The sequence below is a fragment of the Micropterus salmoides genome, unplaced genomic scaffold (genome assembly GCF_014851395.1).
Source record: "Micropterus salmoides isolate LMB-PRFRI ecotype aquatic unplaced genomic scaffold, ASM1485139v1 Ms_hic_scaffold_23, whole genome shotgun sequence".
Classification (NCBI taxonomy): Eukaryota; Metazoa; Chordata; class Actinopteri; order Centrarchiformes; family Centrarchidae; genus Micropterus; species Micropterus salmoides.
Window position 1 is genome coordinate 634,678 of NW_024041484.1, and position 22,278 is coordinate 656,955.

The 22,278-nt window shown below is 41.3% G+C and overlaps 2 protein-coding genes across 3 annotated transcripts in view; both read right to left on the reverse strand.

The window, feature by feature from the left end:
* gys2 (glycogen synthase 2) overlaps positions 1-22,278 on the reverse strand; it is a gene marked incomplete at its 3' end in the record, with an annotated part of 60,144 nt that overhangs the window by 20,031 nt on the left and 17,835 nt on the right. The window contains exon 5 of the mRNA XM_038738888.1: positions 6,421-6,565. Coding sequence (XP_038594816.1) covers positions 6,421-6,565 — 145 coding nt within the window. The remainder of the gene's footprint in view (positions 1-6,420; positions 6,566-22,278) is intronic.
* LOC119918253 lies at positions 9,160-12,942 on the reverse strand. 2 transcript variants are annotated; one of them, XM_038738889.1, is made up of 5 exons: positions 12,160-12,941; positions 11,323-11,904; positions 11,093-11,236; positions 10,328-10,583; positions 9,160-10,052 (listed from the first exon to the last, which is right to left on the reverse strand). In XM_038738889.1, the coding sequence occupies exons 2-5, from the start codon at positions 11,542-11,544 to the stop codon at positions 9,865-9,867; spliced, it is 810 nt and encodes a 269-aa protein (XP_038594817.1). In that variant the 5' UTR covers positions 11,545-11,904; positions 12,160-12,941; the 3' UTR covers positions 9,160-9,864. The 2 variants fall into 2 exon arrangements, with proteins under 2 accessions (XP_038594817.1, XP_038594818.1); XM_038738890.1 differs by lacking the exon at positions 9,160-10,052 and adding an exon at positions 10,061-10,217 and having other exon boundaries at positions 11,323-12,942.

The window sequence follows — 22,278 nt, forward strand, 5'->3', positions numbered from 1 at the left end:
GGGCGCAGAACGGGAAGTGCGAACTGAGAGTGAGCGCTCGGCCGGCGTGCTCCGGTCCAAGGCACGCCTCCCTGTGGGGACGGAGATCACTCAGCACAATGTAGCCCGTGTGGCAGACCCGTTCTGGCCAGCTTGCTGGAAGACATCGTTCTTTTTGTTTTCTAGCTGGAAAGTCTTTTGCTCTTTAGACAAATCTTCTGCTCTTTAGACAGCTCAGTGCTGAAGAAAAATGGGAGCCGAAGGTTGTGTTGTTGTGTATATATACAAGGTGCCGACGTAAGAGAGGCCCACGCTGTGGGTGTGCGTAGACAAAATTTATCAGTACCGCGCAGGCGCGCATAGGGGTAAACCTAATAGCGATGGCCTTAGAGGACGAAGCCTATACGGAATAGAACTTATCTTGCTTCATTCTATCTTATCTCAGGTTAAGAACTCCTAAATACTCAATCCAACATCACTTATTAACTTTTATGTTACCTATCAACCGATGCCACTTTTCTCATCTCACCGAGCTAAAAGTCTTTTAATTGCTGTTTTTTGGTAGTTTTTTAAATGAAACATTGACACAAAACAACAACTATCATTGAACTTCAAGTCAGAGGACTTAGAGGTGTTGGTAAACTCTGTTGAGAAATCCAAATTCACATTAACGCTTAACTCGGGAGATTAAAGATAGAGAGTGGACTAAACTAGCAGACACAGTCTCCACCGTATATCCGGTATCCAGCAGAGCGTTGATGCTATGAAAAAGAAAACAAGTTTAACCCTTTCCTTGCACCTTTCTGTAGTGACATCTAGTGGTGAGGATTGCGAATTGCACCCCCCCTCCCTTATCCCTATCCCCTATATCAGAGGTCACTAATAGGAGGACCGCGGTCCAGATCCAGACCCAGCTGCTGTCCTCTCCGGACCCCAGCCTATAGCCAATTTATTATAGAAACTTACTACCTCATGACGGAGCGTTTCTATTTTAAACCATGCAGCTTTTCTAGCATTTACTGTACTGGTTTAGCAGACCAGGAAACTCACAGACCAATCACATGTGCTCCAATCGTCTCATGTGACTCTGCTCAGCCAATCAAATCTGTGCATTCCGATGCTTGCGAGTCGAGTCTGCGTGATTCACCAGAGACGTTTTGGAAACACACACACGAATTGACGAGACAAAAGGGAAAAGAGATTTTACATGGCTTTTGATCAAGACTGTACAGATTCTTACATGTACATTCCTCCCACGGGCAGTTCAAAACCAGAATATCTCATAGAACTCCAATGCTAGCTGGCAGGACAAACTAGAGCTCATGTTTCTCACTGAACAAGAGAAAGTAGAAGTGGTAGCTCTGTAAGAGGGAATGAAAGGAGAGGCATGAAGAGGAGGCATTACAGCTGTTCATTTGTTATGCGTTGAGTGTTTATTATAAAATTGGTTAAGACAACCCCACTTACAATGCTGTCCTTTAATCACTTCCCAGGAAACTCGGCCTCAGGTGAAGATGCCAACAATGGTCGTTCAGTCTTGGCCACGGGAAGTCCTAACGACTGTAACGACTGTCGTTACAACAACCAGGAGCACTAACGAACCAGCAGTATCGACGATCCTGGCAAACAACCCCACAGAGGTTAAATAGCTGAGTTTCCCTACCAGTCAGTCAGAACTGAAGAATTCCCTTGGATGAGGGACGAAACGTCTTCCAGTATCTTCAACCAAGTCCAGTTGCCCTTGACTTAACCTTCGTTGGATAACTATGACCTGGATGACTGAGAATCTTCACAGACGGTTAAGACTACACTTCATCACTTCAAGCTACACTTTTTATTTCATTTTTTCTAAAAATTAGGCACTTTATTTTAGTTTACTTAAAAAACTGAATATTATTTGATTTGACAGTCCATTGTTGACTAAAAACATATGTTGTATGGCACTGAATGATAACGCAAGTTAGTGGTTTTGATGTTCCGGACCTTTGCTTCGGGAAATTTTCTCTAACTGGACCTTATTGAATTCTAATTGAATACTGCCCTATATACAGTAGTATAGCTACGGTGCCTGAGACAGGACAAAGATGTCATCTATGAGATAGCAGCGAGTTGCCAGTCAAGAAATCAGGTTTCTTTAGATAGATATATTAAGAAATTATATTTACTTAATTATTCAGTAAAACCATATTTGTTTTTTTCAGTATTATTATTTCTTGTTCATTAATAAACAACATATCAAGAAATGAAGTGCTACATGATGTCTCATACTCCTGTAATACAGTATTTTACAACTTGGGAGGGTTGGCTCATCTGGACTAACATACCAAAGTAAATGAAGAACATCTCAAAAACTATCGCATCTAGTGCTTTAAGTATGACCACTGACAGATAAAACAATGTAAGTTCACTGTTTCTGCACCACATAATACATGAATTTTACAAAGGCATTGGCTGGTGAGGATCAAGGCTCCTCTCATTTTGCTTAATTAGATAAAAATGCAAATCTTACAAAAGGTCTTTTTAAATTTTTTTAAAATACAACAGAAATACAAAGTAGTACTGACAGCCATAATTTCAGCTTGTGGTAAAACGGTGCTACGTTTTTAATGGGCATTTAGCATGCGAAAGTACAAATTACACATTTGTGTGCACAGTGGCGAAGCAATATAAAAAAACAAACATGTTTTTTCAGTGCAAATTCTGAAAGTATTCATTATTGGTCACTTGATAGGCACACGGTCTTGTTATATATCACCATTAGCAGTAAAAAGAAATACATGTTTTCCACCAGGACAGTAAAATGTGAAGTTTAGCTGCTGATCTGAGCTTCCCTGCTGTTACCGTTTTATTGCCAAAAATATTCATCATCTGTTTGTCTCAAGAAGGTAAGGGCACATTTCTGTCCACGTAACAAAGCCATAACAGAGCGCTGGAGAATAACTACATGAAATTACAATCCAATACATATTTTTTCTGCCAACGCAGTAAACATTTAGCTGGCTGATCTGAGCTTCCATGCTGGAAGCTGCCGTTTTATTGCCAATAAGTGATCAGCTGATTGTCTCAAGAACATAACAAAACCAAAACAGAGCACTGGAGAGAGAGTCACTACATGAAATTAATCCAACTAGCCTACAAACCAATGCAACTAACCATACATGATTTTTCTACCAGGGCAGTAAACGTTTAGCTGGCTGATGCTTCCATGCTCTAAGCTAGCGTTATGGTTCTTTTGACCATTAACGTTACTGATCAGCTGATTGTCTCTGGCCACCAACCCACAGGCTGGAGAATAAGTAGGGGATATTAGTCCCATTAGTATCACCTGTGTACCTCCTCCCAGCTCGTTAACCTCATGTGTGTATATATCCTTCCTTGTTTCCCTCAGTCTTTGTCCGGTCATTGTCGCGTGTACGCTCTGTCTCATGTTGTTGTGTTGCCAGCCTTACTCGTTGTGTCTCCCTGCTTTCTTTGGATTTCACTTTGGATTACTTTGTTTTTGGACTGTTATCAGCCACTCTACCAGTAAGTGTGCTTGCTTTTTGTTTGTTAATAAACCTTTTGAACTTTACCAGTCAGCCTACATGTCCTGCATTTGGGTCCGCAAACCTGTCTCACCACACACACCTGTGACAGTAACATCCCGACAATCTGATGGCTGATAGGCTATCGCGACTCAGCGTCACTCGACTTTCTCGCTTGAGTTGAAGATTTTCACTGGCAGCGGCCCATCTGCACTTCCCATCAGGAAATTGCGTCTCTCCACGTCTTTGCATTGACTTTGTATGTAAACCCAACGCTCACTTCGGTTTTGGTCTGAAAGCACCATTAGTGTTTTGTTGAAGCATGATCTATTTTAATGTGAATTATTTTGAGCACCAAAATAACTTTTCCTTCATTTTTTTTAAAATTGTCATATTCTGTGTTTCTGTGACTATACTCAGAAATATACCATGCTCTTTAAATAGAAACATAGAATTACATGGGAAGGCCTCAGTGGTGATGGCTTGGCTTCTTCACATCAATGAAGACTGCTCTAGATGCAAGGACTGCCACTGAGCCTGAAATACCATTATAGAAAATATTCATACATAGAATTAGAATTTATTAGTTTCAGAGAACAAACTGGCAACGAATAAACACACACTTGTTTGTCAACTCTGTCACAGCTGTGAGCTCCTCCTCCAGGTCTTGACGAGGTTTCTTATTTGTTTGGTTGTTAGAAAGGCCTGAGGATCTGCATAGCAAGAAGTGAATGTGCCAACGCCAGCGTCTTTGCAGGACACAGGCTGGACAGCAGAGTATTGTAGAGGATTAGCATTGCCCTGTTTTTTAGCAACACCAAGTAATATGACAAATGACAGATACAGGACTGTAAAAGAGCTGCAGTATTGTCACTAATTCTAGTGTTGCAGTAATGCTAGGTGTGAATGCTATTCCATGAATCAGAATATTTGTATTGGTCTCCACCTGACTTTAAACTCACTGCTCCCTCTAACAGATTTTTGGTATTAGCTGCTTGGTGTTTATCAAAGTTACACAACATTGCCAAGCAACTGACCACTTGATTTACACAAGTCTAATAGGTAGGTAGGTTTATTGTCACAATATAACAAGTTATAGAGTGAAATTGAGTTTTGTAACTCAGAACATCACGGAGCAGAAGAGGCTTAATAAGCTGAGCTAACATTAGCTTTGCAGTATGATAGTCCACAATGGCAATGTACCACATCCAACTTACTACTGTGGATACTTTATGGGCTTCAAATATGGCGTTCGCACAATTTCTTTTGACTGTCCCTCAGCATTAAAATTCTCCAACACTGCTCATAGTGTGTACAGTAGACGTTAGCCACATTAGCCGCTGAGCATGCTCAGGCTTACATGGAAAAATTAACAGTAAAGCAACATGAAAATGCCAAACTTACAGGTTCCAAGTTTGAAGTTGGATCAACTCATCCTTGCGCTTCAGTCTGAAGGGAATCCAGGTTTGAACTGTTACTGGTCCTCTTTGTAAAATGGTTAGCCCAGTACAGTTTTCCAGTAGAAAATGCTTGGGTTTTGAAAAAAAACAAAAAACATAAGCGCTGATCGCTGATTGGCCGAAAAGGAGCTCTGTGCATCTGCACTCGATTGCTCTTCTTCAAGGACCCGGATCTGTGTCTTGGAAAATATTTGAAATTTAATTAAGACTTCAGACACTAACTAAATGTAAAATTATAAAGTGGGGCGCACATGACAAGACACATGCCTTTGGTTTGAGACCCGGGTTCAATTCCCCACTGTGACACGTCTACCAAGGTGTGCCTGAGCAAGACACTTAACCCCTAGTTACTTCAGAGACGTGCAACCTCTGACATATATAGCAAAATGTAAGTTGCTTAGGATAAAAGCGTCAGCTAAATATGTAAATAAAGAGCAAATACAGTTTCGGTGCAACTGAATTAAATTTTCTAATATTACATTCAATTAAGAGTTTATTAATATTTCATTGCTGCTCCAAAGAGGCCGAGCTGTCACGTGACAAATGAACAACTCAAACCTAGAGACCCACAGTTTAGAATCGTGAACTAATCAATTCTGTTTCCTGTGTTGATGGAGCCCATGCAGCTGCCATGTGATGAGTGGATGTAAGAGTCCAAGACTATTCATGCTTAATTCAAAATAAAAAAATTATTCCCTCAGACTAGAGTCATATACAAGATTAGATCAAATGAACGAAACGTGCTTTGAACAACACAAAACTAGTGAGATCGGCTGGTTGTGCGGGCTTTCTTTCCCTTTGCTTCATTACAGACTTTAGTGCAGTTAGGTTGGGGATTTGTTCAGTCTAACACCTCACTCGTTTACTACTATTATATTGTCTAAACATTTGACTGAATGGAAATGAATGTAAGGAAGTGTTTCCTGCTGACAGACACACTATCTGACTCTCTATGACTTAAATTGTCTCCATAAAATAGGTTAATAACAAATAACAGAAAAGAGAAATTCTTCTAATAAATGAAGAAAGTTCTTCATGGTGCTTTTGTTGTTCTAACCTACAATGAACACATATTTTAACTAGACAGTCAATCATAAAACACATAAATATACTTGAGTTTAATGTGTTATCTGTCATGTTGTGTCGTGATCAGTCCGATCAGCTGCGTTGTCCAATCAATATAACGGCGACCAAATAAGGGGGTGTGTCAGTCAGTAAAAGACTTCTGAAGGATGCACTCGTGTAGCCTCACTCATAGCTCCTCAGAGATCGTGCCTCGATCCTTGCTCATCGCTCCTCGGAGCAGAAATAAGGAGGAGCTTTGAGACAGTCTGCAAGATGGCGGACCAGAACAACTTTCGGTTCAAGCGAGGAACAAGGAGCGAGGAAACGACAAATAAGAGACTTGAGATGCACATCATGAAATATCAAGGTGCAACTGTGAAAAGCTTCCCCACCTGGCTTCCTGTGCAGCATATGGTTGGCTTCCACAGCAGTGATCTGGGAGACTGTAGTGAAGACGTGTGCACAGTGGACCGCTGCTCTCTCCAGGCAGTAACGATGGTAGATCTGCCTATCACCTGCCTCCTTGTCAATGTTGAACTACAACAAACACACATGCACACACAGGGGACAGGGCAATACAGTGCAGCAATGGTTTAAATGATTCCCATTTTTAACCCTGTAGGTTACATGTAGAATTAGTTCACACAAACATATTCAAGAAATAAGCTATTCTGGAGAAATCCAACACAATGACAAATACCATGATACAGAGTGAACAACCATACAGCAAGTAATGTAGCTAACTGCCTCTGTGTTCTGGTTCCATGTGCATGTGCTACAGTATATATTGTCCTCCGTTGTGTTCAGTCCTCATGGTGTTGTCATTGTTCTGTTGAGTGTTCTGCTTGTTTTCGTGTTCTTCAGATTTTTCTGCTGTTGCACCATTTTGGTACATCTGCACTGTTTTGGATTTTCATTACATTTGATGGAATGCTACTGGATTTGCACTTTGCCTGAACTCATGTAAGCCTGTTTATTAGATACTTTGTGTGGGAATCTAGGTGATTAGTGCACATGCATAGTCACATAACAGAGTCACATGACTGTAGCTAATCAGGAAGTGATGAACGTAAATACACTAAGATTGTTATTCACGTCGGCGGTAATGACTCCCGGTTACGCCAATCGGAGGTCACTAAGATTAATGTTGAGTCAGTGTGTATATATGTAATAACAATGTCAGACACCGTAGTTTTCTCTGGCCCCCTGCCAAATCTGACCAGTGATGACATGTATAGCCGCATGTCATCATTTCGCCGCTGGTTGTCGAGGTGGTGTCCAGCAAACGATGTGGGCTTTGTAGATCATTGGCAGACTTTATGGAGAAGACCTGGTCTGATTCGGTGAGACGGCATCCATCCCACTTGGGAAGGAGCAGCTCTCATATCTAGAAATCTGGCCAAGTTTATTAGTGGATCAAATCCATGACAACCCAGAGTTGAGACCAGGAGGCAGAGTCGCAGTTTAACGCACTTCTCTGCCCTTCTTTTTCAGCAGTTACCCACCCAAAACCCTACGCAGAGTCGCAGTCTAACACACTTCTCTGCTCCTCCATTTCAGGAGTTACTTAGTGAAAATCCTATAGTGACGGTGTCTGCCCCCCGACCATCGAAATTATTTAAATCAAAGGTAAACAGAAGAGGAGTTGTGCATAAAAACCTCATAAAAATTAAAACCACAAGAGCAATAGTGCAAACGAATAGGAGAGTTAAATGTGGACTTTTAAACATCAGATCTCTCTCTTCTAAAGGTGTACTAGTAAATGAACTAATACCAGATTATGATATTGATTTATTTTGTCTTACTGAAACCTGGCTGGGTGATGGAGAATATGTTAGCCTAAATGAATCCACCCCTCCCAGTCATATTAATACTCACATTCCTCGAGGCACAGGCCGAGGAGGTGGAGTTGCAGCTATCTTCGACTCTAGCCTATTAATCAGCTCTAAACCTAAACTAAACTATAACTCATTTGAAAGCCTTGTTCTTAGTCTTTCACACCCAAGTTGGAAATCACTGCAACCAATTCTTTTTGTTATAGTGTACTGAGCACCTGGTCCGTACGCTGAATTCATATTTGAATTTGCAGAGTTTTTGTCAACTTTAGTCCTTAAAACGGACAAAGTTATTATTGTAGGGGATTTTAATATTCATGCGGACATTGAGAGCTACAGGATTGCGTTTATCTCTCTCTTAGATTCAACTGGCTTCTCTCAGAGTGTTCATGACTCACTGTTTTAACCACACCCTCAACCTTGTTCTGGTATTGAAATTGAAAATGTAATAGTGTTCCCACAGAATCCCTTTTTATCTGACCATTGTTTGATAACTTTTGAGTTTCTATTGCTGAACTACACGCCATTGGGCAAAAATTTCTGTATGTCTGTCTGATAGTGCTGTAGCTAAATTTAAGGATGTGATTCCATCAGCTCTAAATTCTTTATCAAGTCACAAAGTAACGGAGGACTCCTATGCTAATCTCAGTCCCTCCCAAATCAATCATCTTGTTGATAGTGCTGCAGGCTTGCTGCGAATGACACTCGACTCTGTAGCCCCTCTAAAAAAGAATACTAAAACAAAGATAGTTAGCTCCATGAAATAAATCTGAAACTCGCAAACTAAAGCAAATATCGCAGAAACTTGAGAGGAATTTGCGTTCCACCAAATTGGAAAATTCACGATTAATTAGCAAGATAGTCTTACCTTAGAAACGGCTGTAAAACCAGATATCTGTTTAGACTGCTTTGCTCAGTCTTTACCAACTAACTTCAATTTCTTCATCTAAAAAAATCAACCTGCCTCTTAGACCCCATCCCGACTAGGCTGCTTAAAGAAGTTTAACTCTAGTCAGCACTTTTATACTAGATATGATCAATCCAGGGTATATGCAGGAATTCTGAAGTAAAATTCAATACTTTTTAAGACCTTTTTAAAATATTTCAGGACTGCCATGCCACTTTGAGCTGTAGCTGGTTAAGTCAGCCACACACCTTTAAGTTGCATTGTGGAGTTTCTAGAGGGGTTAAATATCACATTTTTATTGCCTGTGCGTCAACTTCACTAAAATTGAGGCATTCACCAACTTCCAATACAACAGAATTCAGACCAGGAGGGAACACAGCCAAAGAGAATATATTAAGTGAGCCAAGGTTTATTAAAAAGCAATAACCATCTAATGAAATAAATTACAAGTATATATTTGACCTTGGAGAATGGTAATATATAAGAAAAAAAAGCAATAACTGTGACACACCTACGCACACACGCTCATGAAATGAGTGCATGACATGAATGCTTTTCAGAACTCATGTACATATTTACATGTACTCATGTAAACTTTGAACTTGCATAACGGTAGTATCTGATAGAAATGGTGAGCTGTGTGGGGTCTCCTTCCTTACAGACACAAGATTTATGGCATTTGCCTCAATTCAGGTGCTTTTCATTCCAACAACTTTTCAGTTTGCACCAGCTCAGTGAGTTTTTCTTTGTGTCTCCTCCTGAGGGTGTTGGATTTTGTGATCAGCTGAGCCATTAATGATCCAGATTTTCCTTCTGCCTGCTCTGCAAGTTGATCCGCATCTTTTCTTTCTTTTTCAGCTCTTCTAGGTGATCTTCAACCACTTTCCTCTTGAGAGCCAGTGTTGCACTCTCTCTCTTCTCTCCGCTGTTGTTCCAAGTAAATCCTGTACTGTGACCTTGCAGATGCTGCAGAAGTAAGGAGCTCCTTGGTGAGAGGTACCTTCAGAATGCCTCCACAGACACTGACCTGATCGCAAATCAACCTTTGAGCCTCCACTGATTCTTCTTCTCCTTGTTGATGGAGAACCCTCTCTCTACTGTGGCTTGTCCATGGGACAGAAGTAGAAGGCTCTGACAGACCTTAACAGCTCAGGGTAGGACTTGCTGAGTGTTGAGTGCAGGAACACATCAAGCCGCTGCTCCAGTGGTTGAAAGTAGAGGAAATGCTCATCTCTACCCTCAGCTGAGAGAAGGCTCTCGAACTGTTGGATGATCACATCACCTATGACGTTGACATGGGAAATAAAATATGTAATAATTCATAGGTCATTTTAAATTCAATTCAGTCATCTGCTTAATAATTCATATCACAAATTCATGGGTCACACCTCAGAAAAGGTAAACTATATCCTTAAAAGCAAATGGAAATACCTTAGGCATATTCACACTGTTTACAGAAGAACACACAAAAACGAAACAATCTTTAACAATACACAGCCATGGTAAATTTTAATAACTTATCCACTTCTACTTTCCCTTCACAATATTTTTTCTTACCAGCTGACACGCCTCCTGCCAACTGCTTGCCCTGCAGGAATGTTTGGACTATGCTCTTCATCTTTGCAATGCACCACTCTGGATCTCTGTTCATCTTTGTGGGATCCAAACATGCGATGTGCCTGACCACTGGAAATTTCAGGGGGCTTTTCTCCTGCAGTTTCCTAACCATGTTAACCAGGCCCTGCATACACTCTCTCCTGAAGGTGAGGACAGAAAGCTCACCTACCCTGCTTCCTGATTTGCTCTGAAGTGCCTGACAAATAAGGAACATCTACTGTAAATGGTACAGACTTACAAAAAGAAATCTACACAACAATTACGATTATTGTTATTATTACTACTATCATAATAGTAGTAATAATAGCGGCTGTGGCTCAGGAGGTAGAGCGGGTTGGTCGTTAATCTGAAAGGTCGGCGGTTCAATCCCTGGCTCCCCCTGGTTGCGTGTTGAAGTGTCCTTGGGCAAGATACTGAACCCTGATTTGCCCCTGGTGGCTATTCCGCCAGTGTATGAATGAGTGTGAATGTTAGTTTCCGTTTGAGCACTTAGGCTCAGTGTATGAATGTGTATGACTGGTGAATGCAGATGTAGTGTAAAAGCGCTTTGAGTGGTCGAAAAGACTAGAAAGGCGCTATACAAATACGGAGCATTTACATAATAAAATTATTAAATGGTTCAATTTGTTAACATCCAACTGGCTGGTTAGTGTTCAGATACAGCAAAAGATCCATTCATTCAAAGATCCAATGTATTTAAATTACCTTGATGACAGTTTCAGCACCCAGGCCTATCTCAGCATGCATAGGGGAGACCCAGTTTTCCTCATCAGATACATCAACTTTGGTCAGCTTCAGGGGGGTGAGGTCCTGTAGGAGCTCCCTCTTCACAAACCGCCTCAGTAGACTCTTATAAAGAAATAGCCAGTGATCAGTGTCAGAACTATTAATATAGATTCAGATTCAAATTCACTTGAATTAGTTTACTTATTTACCTTCAACAGATCAGCCAAATCTTTGGCCAAGAAGGGCAACACTGGTTCATCGGTTTGGAATTTTGTCAAGAAGGGGTTGAAGGTCCTGGAAATCGCCAGGAAGAACTGCAGCTTGGCTACGATGAGTGGATCCTCTTGTGCTGCCACAATAGTGTCATAAGAGGTAGTGGCAGGGTTTGGGATCTTCTTCTTCTTGACAGCATCAACATAAATTAGTAGCATTGGCCAAACCTCAACTGCTCTCTCTGGTACAGGGACATTTTCAATCCATCTGTGGCCGCAGAAAGGTAGTGGAAATCAGGAGGATCCAGTCAGGCTAGTGAAGTCCTCTCTTCTAGCAGGAACATTATGAAAGAGGAAATGCATTGCTCTCAGGAGCTTTTCCAGCTGCCACATTGTAAAGCCTGCCTTTACTGCATTGTGGAGGGTGTGAAGACCACAGCTTTCAACAAGGACAAGCTGAGCACCTCCATAGAGCTCCACCTGCTCTTTCTGGAGAAGATCTACCAACTTTAAGTTGACATTGGGGCCATCCATACTGATGGACACAAGGTGCCTCATATTTAGTTGTTTCACACACTCCTGTAAATTGACATTACAACATTAACATTTAAATAACTTTTTTTGTTATTATAAAAACAATAAATTGTATTTTGTCCTGTTTACATTTCCTGAAGCAAAACTACAATATAAACCTACATTTATATAGCTGAAACAGTGCAGATATGCAAAAAGATAAGAAGTCAGTCTAATTAAAAAGAAATGGTCAAACATGTACCAATATCAATAACTGTGTATGAAGTATCAATTAACTAAAATACTGTTCGATACACTTACTTTGATGCAACAAGTCATCAGCTCTTCCATGTCCCAAGAATTGAGATCCCAGGTACCTGGATCTGACAGCCATCCTCCCAAAATCGAACATGTACGTCGAGCGGTTTTTTCTTTGTGCATTGATTGAGGCTCTCATCAAACATCAATACGAACGGTCCAGCCTTGTTGACACTATCAACAAGCTGTTGTTTGAAGTATGGTGCTAATCCAAATCTGATGATGTACGTCCTAAAGCCGATTTGTGGCTAGTACTGTGCATATGGGACCGAATACCATTGATACCCATTGAGCTAACACTTACAGCTTTCTTACAGACCGAACAACACGCCTGCGGATCATTCCCGTGATGAGACGTAGCCACGGTTTAAAGTCTGAGTCCTCCAACACATCCGAAAACTTGCATTTCCCCATTTTTGATTGTTAGCTTCTTAGCACAGCGTCTTCAGACCACAAGCCACCAGTGCGTCCGTGAGCGCACGAAATGTTTGTCCATTTTATATGACGTCAATTTAGTAGGTCCATCAGAGCTCTGCATCTAGTATTTTTGGTTACGCAATATAAATAAATACATTCACCACGTTTGCATACAAAATCTTTGGACAAAATGGATTTTCACATTGAAAAAAATATCTACAAAATTTAATACCTTGCCAAATGTTGATTAAGATTTTTTAATACTTTTTAATGGCCTTAATTTTCCCAAAATTGATTTATTACATTTTAATACTTTTTAAGACCCCGCTGACACCCTGCAATCTATCTTTATCAACAGGCTATGTACCACAGTACTGTACTTAAACCTCTTCTGAAAAAGCACAACCTTGATCCAGATGTTTCAGCCAACTATAGACCTATATCTAACCTTCCATTTCTCTCTAAGGTTCTGGAGAAAGCAGTTGCTAAACAGCTGTGTGACTTTCTACAGAGCAATAGTTTATTTGAGAATTTTCAGTCAGGATTTAGAGTGCATCATAGCACAGAGACAGCACTGGTGAAAATTATTAATGACCTCCTAATTGCATCAGACAAAGGTACTCTGTACTGGTTTTATTAGATCTTAGTGCTGCATTTGATACCATTGACCATCAGATCCTATTACAGAGACTGGAACATCTCATTGGCATTAAAGAAACCACTCTAAGCTGGTTTAAGTCCTATTTATCAGATTGATTTCAGTTTGTACATGTTAACGATGAGTCCTCCTTGCACACCAAAATTAGTCATGGAGTTCCACAAGGATCTGTGCTCGGACCAATCCTGTTCACTTTATATATGCTTCCTTTAGGCAATATATTCAGGAAATATTCCATAAGCTTTCATTGTTATGCAGATGATACTTAATTGTATCTACCGATCAAGACAGATGAAACTGATCAGTTAGCTAAACTTCAAATGTGCCTTCGTGATGTTAAAACCTGGATGACCTGTAATTTTCTAATGTTAAACTCAGATAAAACTGAAGTTATTGTTCTGGGGCCCAAGCACCTCCATATAGTTTCCCTGGATGGCATTGCCCTGGCCTCCAGCACCACTGTGAGGAATGTTGGAGTTATTTTTGATCAGGACTTGTCGTTTAAATCTCACATTAAGCAAATTTCAAGGACTGCCTTTTTTCACCTATGTAATATTGCAAAAATCAGGAACATCCTGTCTAAAAATGATGCAGAAAAACTAGTCCATGCATTTGTTACTTCTAGGCTGGATTACTGCAAATCCTTATTATCAGGCTGCTCAAAGTCCATTAAGACTCTTCAGCTGATCCAGAATGCTGCAGCACTTGTTCTGACAGGAACCAGGAAAATATATCATATTTCTCCTGTCTTAGCTTCTCTGCATTCGCTTCCTGTATCCTTCTGCTCACCTACAAAGCTCTTAATGGTTAGGCACCATCTTTTCCTAAAGAGCTCATAGTACCTTACTACCTCACCAGAGCACTATGCTCCCAGAATGCAGGGTTACTTGTGGTTCCTAGAGTCTCCAAAAGTAGAATGGGAGCCAGAGCGTTCAGCTATCAAGCTCCTCTCCTGTGGAACCAGGTTCCAGTTTGGGTTCAGGAGGCAGACACCATCTCCACATTTAAGAGTAGGCTTAAGAATTTCCTCTTTGATAAAGCTTATAGTTAGGGCTGGCTCAGGTTAGTCCTGAACCATCCCTTAATTATGCTGCTATAGGCCTAGACTGCTGGGGCACTTCACATGATGCACTGAGCTCCTTTCCTCCTCTTTCTCTCCCTCTATATGCAACCTCACCCCATTAATGCATGTTACTAACTTCTTCCCTTTCCTAACAAGACCCTTTCCCATAGTCTTGTGCTTTCTCGTCCCTCTCCTCTCTCCTCCTATCACTTCCTGCAGGTGTTTCTGGCTCTGGAGCTGTGGAGTCTGGATCTGTGGTTGCGAGTCACCTGCTGCCCCCGTGTTCCTGCTCAACACCCTCTGCTACAACTGTTGTTGTTGTCGTCGTCGTCGTCGTCGTCATTACGGTTATTATCATAAACCATACTATAAATATCTGTACCATTATTCATTAAGTCTATAGCAACATTACCTTTACTGTCTGTACTCTCTCTCTCTTTTTCTCTTTCTCTCCCTCACCCCCAACTGGTCGCGGCAGATGGCCGCCCACCCTGAGCCATGGTTCTGCTCAAGGTTTCTTGCCTCTGTCGCCTAGTGCTTGCTCTTGGTGGGAACTGTTGGGCTTCTGTAAATAGCATCATAGAGTACAGTCTAGACCTGCTCTTTTATGAAAAGCGCTGTGAGATAACTGTTGTTGTGATTTGGCGCTATATAAATAAAATTGAATTGAATTGAATTGAAATTGAATGCCGGTATAAGTGGGTATGAGGGAGGCTACTCTCACGTGGGCAGTGCTTCTTCTTTACAAAGCCTGACCAGACGTAACTTTGATTTTTTATAACGGAATATCTGACTCAATGCACACAGCCATGAAGTCTACAACAACTCTTCAGCTGAAATGCCAACACAGAGAGGGATGGAGCAGCACTGATAAACACCACAACAACGTTTCGCAACTAAAATTCTAATTAATTTAACTCAATGTTAGGGGAAACACTGGCTTATCAGGGTGGTGTGTAAGAGCCGACATGACCTTCCGACGCTGAGGAGAGTAAAACTTTTTATACAATCCAATTTATTATCAGGCTAATTTTACTTAATTAACTGGGATTTTAACAAAATTTGAACCTACTTTTGGTACAACAAATGCCTCCTTGTAATTGTTCCTATTTGAGGAAATCAGCGTTCACGACACAATGAATAGATTAAGGGTTTAAAGGATTCCTCCTGTATCTTAACGGGAGGTGACATTGTCAGGTCTCATTTCGTGGTATTCACATCTAGATGTGTTAAACAACTCAGGAAATACCACCCTTTGTTTAACACATCTAGATGTGAATACCAGGAAATAAAAGCTGAAATTCTGAACTCTTGTCTCATACTCATCTTTTGGTCTTCAGTGAACAACAAAAACAAAGGAATTTTCCTTACCGTTTCAATACTTTTGGAGGGGACTGTACATAAATCATATGAACTGCGTTCCGCTCCATCGGTGTCTGCATCTGGGTCCACCTCTCAGTTTACCTGTTCCTGCACTCTGCAATCTTGATAGTACAACACTACCCACACTATGGACCCAGCTCCATGGAGTCATCACTGACCTACTCCTTGTTCTCAATACTACCCAGTATTACAGAGACAGAGAGTGTTGCACAGGTGCCACAGAGGTGGTCACTGTCCTGCCTGTGGTCTGACAGACACCAGCTCCCAGATCCTGGTTGGGTGTCTGACCGGTACCTGGTTTTAGATACCCTTCGGTGGTCCGACTGACACCAGCTCCTAGAGCTCCGTCAGGGGTACAACCGAGACCTGCTTCTGGTTCCTTGTTGCCCGACTGGTCAACACCTGCTCCTGGTTACTTTGTTCAATCAGCAGTCTTGCCAACTATTGATACCCCTAAGCAGCTGCAAATCCTGAAACTCCTGGCCCTGAGCGGCAGCCACAGTCCCTTGAATCAGATAAACTGTTGCTGCTACCTGCTCTGTCTGTCATGCAGCTACCCCCAGATCCTGCTTGGTTGTTGTGCATCCGGACTCTCCTGAAGTGCTTCAACACTTACGAGAGCCGGAAAAACTGCAACAGACTTTGGACCCCACAAAATTGCTTATCTTTGTCCCTCCTGTCACCACAGACTCCACCTGCCCCTACTGAGCTTCTAATGACTATCATTCCAGTGCAGCTAACATCCCCTGACCCAGAGTTGCAATTACTTCTAGCCCATCCTGAACTGCAACAACCCTGCACTCCAGAACAACAGCAGATTTCCATGCCTGAACAGCAGCCCCCTGAGCCTGGTGAACTGCTGTAGCCCCCTGCTCCGGTTGCTGGACTACCCTCATGTCCTGAGTCAACAAAGCGGTTGCTGCAACACCCTACTTCTGCCGAGGGGCAGCGGTCGGCAGTCCCTGCTGCAGAGCTTCAGCACACCTTTAGCGTAGAGTTGTTTCAGCCTTCTGATTCCCAGGCTGCATTGGTTCTCCTGTTGGTTTCCCTGATGCCACTGGCCTCCAGCCCAGCTGCCCAGTCACTGGTCACTGAGCCTAGCCTCCACTCCTCCAGTCTACCTGTCCTGCGTGCTCCAGTATATATTGTCATGTTCAGTCCTTGTATGTGGAGAGTTCTGCCTGTTCCCATGTTCTTTGGATTATTCATAATGATGTCACTCAAACTGCAACTTTGGCATCCCACAGCTTATTAAACTTTAAATTGTTTATATATTATAGAAATTGGGACACAGTGGTGTGCCTGAAAAGGAGACAAATTTCATGATGCAGAGCACAGGGGATACACAAAAACAACATTCAACTAATTTATTAGTTTAACAATTTATTTTGATTTTTAATTATAATGTTTATTTCTAGGACTGGATCTAGCTATTTGGCTCCATGCTCTGCTTTGCTTCCTCTATCCTGGCTGCATAGTTTGTCACAGTCAATAAAGCCGAAAATGCTTATTGATATAATTCCATTCATAGAATAGGTGAAGTTCCTCTGGACAGGCTGAGGGTTACAAGCACCTTGTCTGTCAATGATCCATTCAGCCAGGAAGTGGCCTTTAGCTCTACGCTGACCTTTAGGATGTGAACAGCAGAGAGCCAATTACAAACATCACACTGACCCCTTCACACACAACTCAACATCACTAATGATGCTCTAAGTGGTTGTAAAATGCTGCGATTTTTAGCTTGAACCTTTAAATGTAAAGATGAATTTGATGGAACTGTGTGTGTGTGTTCAAAAAGTGTTTCCCAAATAAAAGGCATATTGTTAGCGTTATCGTGTGTTGATTTTAATATGTTCTTCATATTCATCTTCATATGGAAAGCAGAGATATGTGGGAAATCTAACAGGGCTTCCAGGTCCATATGTGATAATCACTTGTGTATGATTTTGTGGAGTATGGTTAATGGTTACAGACAGAAAATGAATCATATGGAGATTTGATGTGGTCATTTATAGATTCACAAGTTATTGTGAATATTTTTTAACCTCTTGCAAATCTGTTCTAAAAACTGAAAAACCTCTAAAAAATGCTAAAGTTGTTGCTGAATATTTGAAGAACTGTTTTCAACAAGCAGCTACCATCATGACCAACAATTGAAGCCCCTTTGCAGTAATTATAACTAGATAGGGGTGTGACGAGATTAAAACATGGCTCTATTTCTTGTCAGGGGACATGCCGTCAGAGATGCTCACAAGTCTTTGAGCTAGAGTCCAAGTCAAGTCTCAAGTCTCTGAGCTAGAGTCCAAGTCAAGTCTCAAGTCTCTGAGCTAGAGTCCAAGTCAAGTCTCAAGTCTTTGAGCTAGAGTCCAAGTCAAGTCTCAAGTCTCTTGTGGTTATAATGAATGTTGTATCACCTGCTGCGTTCAATCCAGGTTGCTAATAAAACTGCATAGCTATAGGGAATTCTGTAACTGTAACCTGTTTTTCCTTTAGAGACCCTGTTGAGTTTTAAACCCAGTGTAAAGTTAACTAAATAAAACTGTAAAGTTACTAGGTCAACAATAAATCTGTAACCTGTTTTTAACTTACAGATCACAACCATGTAATGTGCAATGCAGTTAATGACAGCTTATAAACAACTAAGTCAACACACTCTGTAGACTCTCAAAACAATAAAGCTGTAACCTGTTTTTAACTTACAGAGCACAACCATAATGTACAATGCAATCAATGACAGCTTAAACTACTGTAAATCAACGCACCACCAGACTCTCAAACCATTGTAACGTTATAACTAAATAAAACTGTAAGGTTACATGATCATCAATTGATCAACAATAAACCTGTTTATAAAGTTTTAAAGCCAAAGTTTATGATGAATGGCTCAGCAGCTGCCACTGTTTGTTGTGCTCTCTCACGTGCGGCCGCGCAGCAGATGTTACGTGTTACGTAGGCAGGTTATAGGTAACGGAGAGAGGGAATAACGGCAAGCTCATCAGACGTTTCCTAAAAAATAAACATTGTTCACGAGTCCTGCGCCTCGAGTCCGAGTTGAGTCTGAAGTCTTTTGAGGACGAGTCTCAAGTCACTGTGTGTGCAACTTAAGTGCGACCCAAGTCCGAGTCTCTAACTCGAGTCCCCATCTCTGCATGCCGTGATAGTAATTAAGTAAACCCCCCCTCATGCTGTGAGTTGCAGCCAGTTTGTGACCGAGTGGTTACATAGCTGGTAGAGTTTTGCAATTTAAACATCTAAAACTGAAGCAGAAACTGTTTGGGACTTTTTAGGTGGGGTTACAACCTGATGAAATATAGGCAATATGTCTTTATCTGCACTTTATCTGAGGTGCTGAAGTTAAAGTGTGTTTTGTGCTTGTCTGTGTGGAGATTTCTGCCTGATCACTAGTGTTTTTAGTTAGTCACGGTCTGAAAGGAATAATGTTACTAGCATATCACCAGAGAGAGATTCTGAATGTGCACATGTGTACAAAACTTGCACATGTGCAAATGTGCAAGTAGAGCTATTGAAATTCAGGAGTTTCTTACTGAATTAAAATAAATACATTTTTCATTGAGGTGAAAAGGAACCACTTGCACATTTAAAGAGGTTATTTCCCTAAACAAAGACACAAAAGAAGAGGGAACACTAAATTATGCCTGAATGTGTGCAGAGAAAAGTTGATCTACAGGCGAAACATATCTGAAAGCAACACAGAATGCCAGAGAGCCTTACTGCATTATATTAAGATTTATATTCTGAATTGTCACCTACCACCTATTTTTTCCGCGGGGTCTTAAAAAGTCTTAAAAGGTAATAAATCAATTTTGCAAAAATTAAGGCCATTAAAAAGTATTAAAAAGTCTTCAATGTGAAAATCCTGTGTGTCCTAAAGTTTGTTTGCTAAAAGTGTAGGTGAACGTATTTATTTATAATGCATAGCCAAAACACTAGACAGGCATTGAGTAGCGACTGTGTGATCGTTTCTGTAACGTTAGGCACAGGGATCTACCGAGCGCCTATTTCACTCTTAAACGCTCCAAAAAATACATCCGTGCAAACCGGAAAATGATTTTCGAGTACAACTAACCGTAATTTCCCACCCAGCTGGACTTATAGTTAATTGTTCAAAACATAGACGGAGTGGTGATGAGGAGTAATGGGATTAACCCGGTTGGCCGGTCGCTCTGTGGCCACTTTGAACAGCCCCGTTCCTGAAAAACAAGAGCGAGATGCACTACAAGCAGCTGAATAAGACAGAAGACAACAGGGAAATTTCAAGGAGCATGTGGGTTTAGCTAACGTTAGCTGGCTAATTAGCTAAATCTCTGCTTTTATTGAAACACATTCAACTTTTCATAAAGCCGATGCTCTCATCAGTGTCACTTTTTGTGCATGGATCAATCACAGCCTGGATGGAGCGGGATTTTTTAAAAAGTCTGAGGTGCTGCAACAAACTTTGTAAATATTGAACTCATTGTTCTGCATAAATGGTTATGATTATTGACGAGTTAGTAGTCTGCCCAACATCAAGGTTGGAGACTATCATGTAGCCTGGAGCATTTTTCTTGCACAAAGTTAATGAATAAAAAACAACCCCAAACTGATATTATTATACTAATACAGTCATTTAGACTAGTTCCTCCTCCAGGTTGTGCCTGTGCTACACCGCCTACACTACTTACGTTATTCCACACTCAGTTTATTCTCTTCATCTTTGTTCCCTCCTGGCTTATTTGAATTTTGTTGTATTGATCAAATGGTCGATTAAAGTTATCACACATATCATTGCAGGCAAGCTCACATTATCAAGTTTAAACCAACTAAAACACAAAATTACACTGTGTTTCACATGATTGCTGTAATGTTGCGTACATAAACGTCATAGCTTATGTAAGACAGTTGCTTTTCGCAGGAAAGGTCAGATGCAATATTTCAATGTATCTTGAGTAGTAACCTGAGATTACTGGTAGTTTTGGCGTTCATGCTCACACAGGTCCACTGCAACTCTCTTCCAGCATCACAGTGGTGTGAAGATGAGAGGTTCCTTTTGCTGTGTTCATTTCAGTTCACCACAATACTGGCATAAAGTCACAAGTTTATTTATCCCTGCAGAGAGTCCCGTGGCCTGTCCTTGTGACAGGGTCAGAAATTGTCCTATGTGTTTTAGTGCCGTGACGTGTTTTTTATTATTTTATTTGTGTGTTGTGTTTTTATTTCATATTGCATGATGGAGTTGTGTCACTTTTGTCATACTGTCACACTTGCCATGTGTGTTTTATTGATTCACTGTGGTTTTATTTATTCACGTGTAATTTTCAGTTTTAATTGTACAGACTGGCATGATGTCCCTAAACGCCACACACCTCTGATGACGTCATTAAATTAGTGATTAGTTGTGGACGATCAGCATCACTCAGGCCAAAATCCGTGATGTATATTCTTTACATTCAGACGACGGGCAAAGATAGGCAGCTGAGTAGGAGTGACTGTAGAGTGTCTGTGAAGGTTCTCAGTCATCCAGGTCATAGTTATCCAACGAAGGTTGAGGTCAAGGGCTACTGGACTTGGTTGGAGATACTAGAAGACGTTTCGTTCCTCATCCAAGCGACTTCTTCAGTTCTCACTGACTGGTAGGGAAACTCAGCTATTTAACCTCTGGGATCATTAGCTAGGATCGTCGATACCGCTGGTTCGTGTTCTGGCTGTGGTAATGACAGTCGTCATGGTCGTTAGAGCCACCCGTGGCAAAGTCTGAACAACCATCGTTGGCATCTTTACCTGAGGCCAAGAGGAAATGCTTGTTTAGTTTCCTGGGAAGTGATTAAAGGACTGCATTGTAAGTGGGGGATAAGTGGTGACCCCCTCCTCTGTTCAGTGACAGCTTCTCAATCTGGGTGTAAATGACTTCCCTGACACCTCTTTTGAACCATCCGTCTTCTCTGTCTAAAATGTGCACGTGGTGGTCATCAAACGAGTGTCCTTTATCCTTCAGATGTAAATTTACTGCTGAGCCATGCGTTTGTGTAGTGATTGTTTAGTTTCCCCAATATACAGTTCTGTGCATTCCTCACTGCACTGGACCGCATACACTACATTGCTTTTCTTGTGTTTGGGTGTGCAGTCTTTGGGGGGGACCAGTATCTGTCTTAGTGTGTCCTTGGGTTTAAAAAACACAGGGATGCTGAGTTTCTCTGATACTCCAGACACATATGGAATAACAATGTTGTTGCGTTTGACCTTCTTCTCCTCATCCCCTGTAGTTTTGGTCTTCTTCCTGGATTTTGTGGCTGTGACAAAGGTCCATTTAGGGTATCCACAGGCTGTAAGTGCCCCCTTCAGGTGTTTCTGTTCCTTCTCTCTGGCTTTTGCACTTGTTGGTATGTTGTCCGCTCTGTGGTGCAAGGTTCTCATGACCTCTAGCTTGTGTTCCAGCGGGTGGTGGGAATCAAAAAATAAGTGATCCGTGTGAAGGTTTCCTGTACACTCCAATTTGCAGGCTCCTGTCCTCTACAATGTGTGCAGCGCAGTCCATCAAAGCTAAACTGTTGTTGTAGACATCTTCTCGTGTGAACTTGATGTTACTGTCCACGGAGTTGATGTG

Excerpts from the sequence above, each read along its gene's own strand:
- LOC119918253 (XM_038738889.1), bottom strand. The coding sequence starts at position 11,544 with ATGCTACTAATTTATGTTGATGCTGTCAAGAAGAAGAAGATCCCAAAC. Across the intron at positions 10,584-11,092 it reads GTGCTGAAACTGTCATCAAG|GCACTTCAGAGCAAATCAGG; the intron begins GTAATTTAAATA and ends CTTATTTGTCAG. Across the intron at positions 10,053-10,327 it reads GGCAGGAGGCGTGTCAGCTG|GTGATGTGATCATCCAACAG; the intron begins GTAAGAAAAAAT and ends TCAACGTCATAG.